Source organism: Ascaphus truei, chromosome 7 (genome assembly GCF_040206685.1).
Source record: "Ascaphus truei isolate aAscTru1 chromosome 7, aAscTru1.hap1, whole genome shotgun sequence".
NCBI lineage: Eukaryota > Metazoa > Chordata > Amphibia > Anura > Ascaphidae > Ascaphus > Ascaphus truei.
This window is the reverse complement of record NC_134489.1, coordinates 31,567,104-31,575,014: the sequence shown is the minus strand read 5'-3', so window position 1 is coordinate 31,575,014 and position 7,911 is coordinate 31,567,104. Positions and strand designations below refer to the sequence as shown.

General features: G+C 40.1%; 1 protein-coding gene across 1 annotated transcript; it reads right to left on the bottom strand.

Annotated features, from left to right (window-relative positions):
* Positions 1–2,725: 2,725 nt before the first annotated feature.
* On the bottom strand, positions 2,726–3,685 carry LOC142499956 (olfactory receptor 5V1-like). Its single transcript, XM_075610013.1, has one exon. It carries the CDS (start codon positions 3,683–3,685, stop codon positions 2,726–2,728), a length of 960 nt encoding a protein of 319 aa, XP_075466128.1.
* Positions 3,686–7,911: the final 4,226 nt, after the last annotated feature.

Here is a 7,911-nt window from a genome sequence, read left to right as displayed (position 1 = left end):
TATATACTGCATTACAATTCATGAATTTATGCCATCTGGTAGACACGCGAAGCATTGCAGCCTATTAAATCCTTATCATTATCATTTAACAGATCAGCCGCCCGTCAGCCAGGCATGAACCCAGGCTGGGAAGGCAAACGCAACGGGGCTTGTCAGAGGTGAGGAGCGGCGCATTCCAGGTATCTGCCAGGTACATACTGGGTATTTGCTCGAATAAAGTGTGTCGGTGCAGTAGGGATTACTCAAACAATCAACCCTTTTAACATATTTATACCTGACAATCTAATAAAAAGTTTTGGGAAAAAATAAATAATTTTCTCTACCTTGTACTTATATATAAAGCGTGTTCTCCACTGAGATTTGCAATACTTGAGAAAACTTGAGATTCTAAATTCCGTCAGGGAAGACCCGTCATTGTTTAGGCAACAACAATCTGTTGAGAATAATGGTTATCTCTCTTAGGGACTCTGCAATTTCTGGAAAAATGCCCTGACTCTTTACAATTATAACACTTTCTGTCCTTTCCTTGATCCCTATCCTGTGACCCCTCATGGGTCCTATCATATACTCTACTTTTGTTAACAGGTGTATTTTGAGAAAAGAACACAGTTTGTGCCTTAACAAATTTCACTTCCTGAACTTTATCTTTCTAAGCTTCCCTGATCTTTTGCATTCTCTACCACAGTAGCAATTTCTGACAATCTTTTATGCAAGAAACCAATACACACAGTCTCTGATGTGTCCCAATTTCTGCATGTTAACCTTTCACAAAAGCTGCCACTATAAGTGGTCTTGCGTTCGTCTCTTCTTCCTCAAAACCACCATATGCCTTGATAATTTTCAATAATCAGCAAATTCACTTGCTGTTTCTTCCTTATTCCCTTGCTTTTTCTTCCTTATTTTGTTGTGTTATGTTAATTTTTGTGCAGTCAATGGTTAAAGTAAATGCCGCAGTTATAACACCTTTTTAAGGGGGAAAATTAAGATTCTAATATAAACCGGAGTTCCTATTTCGAGAACCCTCCTGTTCCTCAACAGAATTCTTCTGACCCATTTTAACCTAAGGTATGTTTCCCTGTGAGATTCACAATATGCGAGACTCCCCAAGGGCTAAACTAAATGACCCTTTTTCAAGAGATTATATAGGTATTTCACTGTGTATTTTTGTAATATTGGAAGTAGCACTGGGCTTCTTTGTTTTCAGCATGGTATGGTGTGGGGTAATACCAACCCCAGTATTTATAGCCTCTTTTCTAATGTAAATAAATCTAATTTAGCTAGCCTCTCCTCGTAAGATAGATTGTCCATCCCCTTTATTAATTTAGTGGCTCTTCTCTGCACTCTCTCTAGTTCCATAATGTCTTTTCTAAGGAATGGCACCCAAAATTGTACTCCATGTTCAAGGTGTGGTCTTACTAATGCTTTGTAAAGGGGCAAATAGTGCTATGCAAACCCCTAATATGCTTCTCCAAAATAAGGCTGAACGTACAAGTATACTGCTAATAAATCACACAAGCCCCCAATAAAATAGGTCTAATATCCCACTGCTGGCTTGACAATTGGCTGAGAAGAAATATAAGGTGAAACAGACTACTCCGGTTAAGTCAGTCCAGAAAGGGGTTAACAGATTAATCAATTGAGGTGCATGCCTCAGGATGAAGATATAATGCAATTAGTTCCATATCACAGAGACTGAAGTTAGCGTGCGTGATGTATAAGTATATACCAAACTCCTGTGTAACTCCAGGCACACTTAAACATAGTCACACTTTAAAATATGAACTTTTAGTGCTATGCAAGCCTCTGCAATTGATATTAAAATATTAACTAAAGTCTATTAAGTTTAACGCTGGGACTTAATGTTACGTCATTTAAGTTATTACCTTAATTTGGAGTTACTCCTTTACAGACAACATTTAGAAAATGGGCTGTTGCTGCAGTGTCTATATAGGTGTAAAACAACATTTAGGTATCATTTAAATAACATAGCATTGTTTGATTTCCCAGCATTATTTCTCTCTCCCCACCCTCTTCACTTTAGCCAAAGCCCTATTTCAGGGGTGCTGAACAGGAGTAACGCCAAGACTGACATGATGTCACATTATTAGAAGATAATGCAATGTTATGCTACAACAGCGTGACGTTAAAGTAATGCTAATGAGATGTAGTTTGGACGTAGTTCTTGCAAATAATTAGCCTTAGGATACCATGTTTACCCAGGGAACACAAGGTCTGTTCCTGTTTTAGGTAACCATGTAATAACGGATGGCTTTGTGAATCTAGCCTAATTATTGAGAAAGTGGTTGTATGTTTTCTATAGATAATGTGAGGACTGGGCGGACTTCCTTACATTAAGCCAAACATTCTGAACAGTGTATTGTATAGGTTGCTTTTATAGAAACTTTCTAAGCAAAAAATCATTACTTGTGTATGCTTTTTCCTCTGATGTCTAATGCTGCTGATTTTGGCATACATTGAAATCCAAAGGCAAAGTTAAATTACACCTAATTTCAATATTTATGACTGCTACGAATGACAAGTTTCAGTACAGTTGCATTGTACAATATCAAGCTTCATTGTCCCCTCTAGTGCGTTACGGTTGAATATATTGTAATATTTGACATCAACAGTGCCATTGAATTCTATGTAGTAACAAAGGAGGAAGAGTGTGGTATGATACCTTTTATTAGATATTCTATTGATATGATACAAACTTTTGAACCTCTCAAGGTTCTTGATCGGTTATCCTTTGTAAAACCTGTTTTCCCAAGAATAATTTTTTCAGAGCGTCTTTCACCTGTTTGTTTCTCAGTGAGTAAATAAGAGGATTTAAGGCTGGGGTAATGACTGTTACCAGTACAGCCGCCAGTTTGTTCTGCTTTTGTGAATCTTCTCTTGCTGGTCCCAAGTAGGCAGAGAAGCCGGACCCATAGTACAGAATCACAACCGTTAGGTGTGAAGTGCAGGCGGAAAAAGCTTTGCGTCTGCCTTGGGAGGAGCGGATGTTCAGGAGGTGGGTGCAGATGAAGACGTAGGTGATGAAAATAAACGAAAAGTTGCTTACAGCTAAAAACCCAATGATAATGGTTACCAGGCTTTTATTGATGTAGGTATCAGCACAGGCAAGTTTTAGAAGTGGTTTAACTTCACAGTAGATTTGGTTGATCTGGTTAAGCTTGCAGAAAGGCAACTTGGATGCTAATATAGGGTGTATTAATGAGTAGACAAAGCCAGTGACCCAGCAGCTAGAAGCCAAATGGATGCAAACGCTCTTTGTCATGAGGACATTATAACGCAGTGGATTGCAGATAGCAACGTACCTATCATAAGACATGGCAGTGAGAATCAGAGCATCTGTGCATCCCAAGAAATGATAGAAGTACATTTGGGAAATGCAGCTCTGAAATGATATTCTGTTGTCTTCAATCAATAAACCAGCCAGCATCTTGGGGACTATGGCGGATGAGTAGAAAATGTCCAAAAAAGAGAGATTACCCAAAAAGAAATACATTGGGATGTGAAGGTGCAGGTCAATAATAACCACTGTTAAGATGCAGATATTCCCCAACAAATTGAACAGAAAGAATATCAAAAATATGATAAAGAGGAACATCTTTAAATGAGGGATGCTAGTAAGTCCTAGGAGAATGAATTCTGTAACCGATGTCTGATTTCCTCCTTCCATTTTTCGTTCTATATACGAGTGCTCTGGTAATTGGGCACAGGTACAACTGCATGTTAAAGTTAATAAGTAATTGGAGATAATGTGTTTGGTAATTGTTATACAGTAGATGTCACCAAATTCTAAAACAGAATAGTCATCATATGCATATAAAGGAACGAACATACAGTAATATTATTTATATCTAAACATAAGGTCTTTGGAAGCCGAAAAAACGTAATCCCTCCATTAAGCATGGGTGGAAGCCACACTTTGGGTCTTATGAAAGATAGAGGAGGGACAGAGGTTGATTGAGAAATAGGTCTTGAACATAGGTAACAACATTTTGTCAGGGTGAACAGTAGACTACAGTGCAGGATCTATGTGAGTCTTATAGGGAGACGTTTGGTCATGGAGAATATTGCAAGGGAATGTTTTTCTCTCCCCTCACACTCACAAAACAAAAGAAATTGTGTAAAGAAAGGGAGTACATTACTCTAAAATGAATTTCTTACCTATGCCAGTCTTTCCTGCTGAATCTTTGTCTTCAGGTCATTAGATACATCGGATGATCGTGATGGAGCTATGAAGTGGCTGCACACTAGGACCATTGCTTTAATCCTCTGGAACACTCAGTTTTTATGTGAACACTATAATAAGAAAGAATGAGAAATACCTATGGGGAAATACCCCAGGAGCCTCATTAAAAACATTGGATAATTTGAGTTTTGAGATAGTTCTGTAAAAAAAATTCTGCACAAGGGATCTTCATGCATATTTAACATTTTCAGTATTGTAGAGTCTCAAAAATGATCATCTGGCCTCCACAAAAATACAAGTTTTTTTATATTTTGTCCAGAAACGTCAGTGATAATACGTTAATACGTTAAATTATTTGATTACAAGTAAACCTTTTATACTGTATGTGACATTCACTGCCCTGCTTCTAGTGAGATTACATGGGCATTACATTTTAATGTGAGCTTTTAAGTGAGAAGATATAGTTAGACTATAGTTATATATATATATTTACTTTTCCTCATGCAAGACCTTTAACCACAGCTGATATGACATGGATCTAATTGCATTCTCTTCACAGATATGACTCTAATCTGCAAGTCCTGTTTTAAAAGAAATACCCTGGCTTGTACTATTGACCTATCTTGGTATGTTTGTATATCAAAAGGTGTCCCCCCCCCCCCCTTCTTAACTATGTGATGCTAATTGACCAACTGGAACAAGCTGATTTATTGGGGAGGGTCATGTGACTGTTTTAGCTGTATAAGACCAATACCCATTAGCAGGGACTGCATTGGCATGACATACTGTAGTGAGGCATTTTAAAGTGAGCTTTTAAGTGAGAATATATAGTTAGACTATAGTTTGACTAGAGGTGACTGGGGACTGCATCCTTCTGCAAACTCTTCTGCACATGGCAACAAACGGTGAGCTATTTTGATCACACTATGATCCCTGCTGTTTAGTCTGCACACACACACACTTGGCTCAAAACAGCTCCATGCAGAATTACCTACCCCTGGCATAACGAACCTGCTTTTTACCTCCACTTTGTTCTTTCTCGTGGCCTCATTGAAATCTTATTCTCTCTATCCACTACAAACGCCTCCCTCCTGGCCCACACCCAACATCACCATTCACCATGGACTTCTCAAAAGCCTGGCACTATCTACTGAATGTTGGTGGAGAACCCTGAAAACCAGCACACCAACCACCGCACACTCAAATGGCAAACATCATAAAGTTACAACTTGTAAACAACCACTCAAATTTCTACTCATACTATTACTCTCTTTAGCAAGTGATATTGAATCTAACCCAGGCCCTCCCACTTCAACTCTGTCCAATACCCCTCAGAATACCCCCTTCAAATTCCAAAAAGGGCTATCTGTCGCCCATATAAATATTTGGAGTCTGCTGCCCAAACTGGATGAACTAAGGCATGGTGCCTTATGCATAAACCCAAAGCCATCGTTCTTACAGAAACATGGCTAACCCCTAAAACCCCTTATGCACATATTGTCATTCAGGTATACTCCATTTCTAGGAGAGACAGGTCAAAGAGAGGAGGAGGGGTGTTATTTTATATTGCAGACACCTTACAATTTACACTGTTACACTGCCCCCCAAGCCCAACCTCTTTTGAAATCCTAGTTGGCAGATTCTGCCTCCCCTTTTCTAAGCCGCTCTTGCTTGCTTGCATCTACCGCCCCCCTAAAGCCCCTCTACAATCTATCTCTGACTGATATCACCCAGTTTCTTGGCTCCATTTCCTCTCTGAATGAGAATAGTGAGCTGCTAGTTCTTGGGGATTTCAACTTCAATTGGCTTGACCCTAAAAACCACAAAATCCACACACAAATTAAATCGCTTAACCTATCACAACTCATTTCCCAACCAACACGGACAAACCTGAAACCGCACAACCATTCCCTGCTTGACTGGATTCTCTCCTCAAATCCCAGCAGAATCCAATCCTCTGGCATCCTTCCTGACCTTTCAGTGACCATGCAATTGTGTACTGTGTAAGGAAAATTAAACCGCACCAATCAAGCCCTAAAGTTCTCCTCACTAGAACATTTAGAAACTTTAACCCACAACAGTTTCTGGCTGACCTTACCAACTGCCCTTGGCACAGAATCGATTTTATTCCTGACCCTGATTCTGCGCTCGACTATTTCCAATCCGAGTTCTTAGAACCCTGTGATACCCATGCTCCACTACACAGAACAAGGGTACGGGGTGCCCACCTTCCATGGGTTACACCTGACCTTATAGCACTCTACCAGTTCAGGGATGCCTTGTGGAAAAGCCACAAAGTATCTGGCACTACCAAGGATCTCAATCACTACAGATGCCTGCGGAACATGTGCACAATTCAAACAAGGCATGCAAAAGCACAATATTACTCTGACAATCTCCTCCAGAACACATCAAACCCAGCTAACTTCTGGACGGTTATCACAACATATTCCAGCCTTCTAACCAACAACAGCCAAGTAATATCACTAAGGGTGATATTACTCTGATAAACCCCACCGACATTGCAAATGTATTCAATGATTACTTTGTGGGGTGTGCTACTAACTTATTAGCGAAACGCAACCCAAACCACAAACCTGAATCTCATCCTGGGAGTACCCCTATAGCCCCACCTCCTCCCAACACTGCCCACAATTTTCAATTTGGCCCAGTATCCAAAGAGTAGATTACACAAGCGCTTCTCAAATTAAAACTAAGCAGCCAATGTGGACCTGACTTACTACAATCTAGGTTCCTAAGACTTGGTGCCCCAGCAATTGCCAAACCAATTGCTTCCATAGTCAACTCTATCCTGTCTGCATGCCATATTCCTAAGACCTGGAAAGCTGCCAGAGTTGTCCCAATCTTCAAAAGTGGGGACAAAAACACTGTCTCCAACTACAGGCCAATATCCCTTCTCCCAATCCTTTCCAAAATCATGGAATAATGTCTCCACTCCCAATTAAGCGATTACTATAACAAGACAAATTTCCCTAGCCAATTCCAATCTGGCTTTCGCCCCAAACACTCTACTGTAACTACCCTGCTAAAAGTTTGCAATGAAATCCAGTATGGAATGGAACGGGGACAACTCACTGGTGCAGTATTCGTAGATTTTGCAAAGGCTTTTGATACTGTTGATCATGCTATCCTGCTTAACAAACTCCAGAGCTCTGGAATAGGGAAGCATGCTTTAAACTGGTTTCAGTCCTACCTATCAGGTAGATCCCAACATGTGTCCATCTATGGCTCTAACTCTAACCCCCTGGACATCACCTGTGGCGTCCCACAAGGCTCTGTTCTGGGGCCCCTACTCTTCTCAGTGTTCATTAATGATCTTCCCACAGCTTGTAAGGAAGCCTCAATACACATGTATGCAGATGACACAATTATATATGCACACAACCATAGCCTCTCTGACTTTCAACACATACTTCAGTCTGACTTTTTCAGACTCGAAAACTGGATTTCCCAAAACAAACTGTTTTTAAACACTGACAAGACTGTAACAATGGTATTTGGGACCAAGATACATTTTTAAAGCTTCCAGCGACTGAGCTCCAGATTAGAACTAACACTAACAACACCCTAACTCCTGTTACTAGTTTTAAATACCTGGGCATATGGTTTGAGTCCCACTTAACATTCGGGATGCACATTGATACCCTGACAACCAAGACCTACAGTATGCCAAACTAGGGGTACTTTAC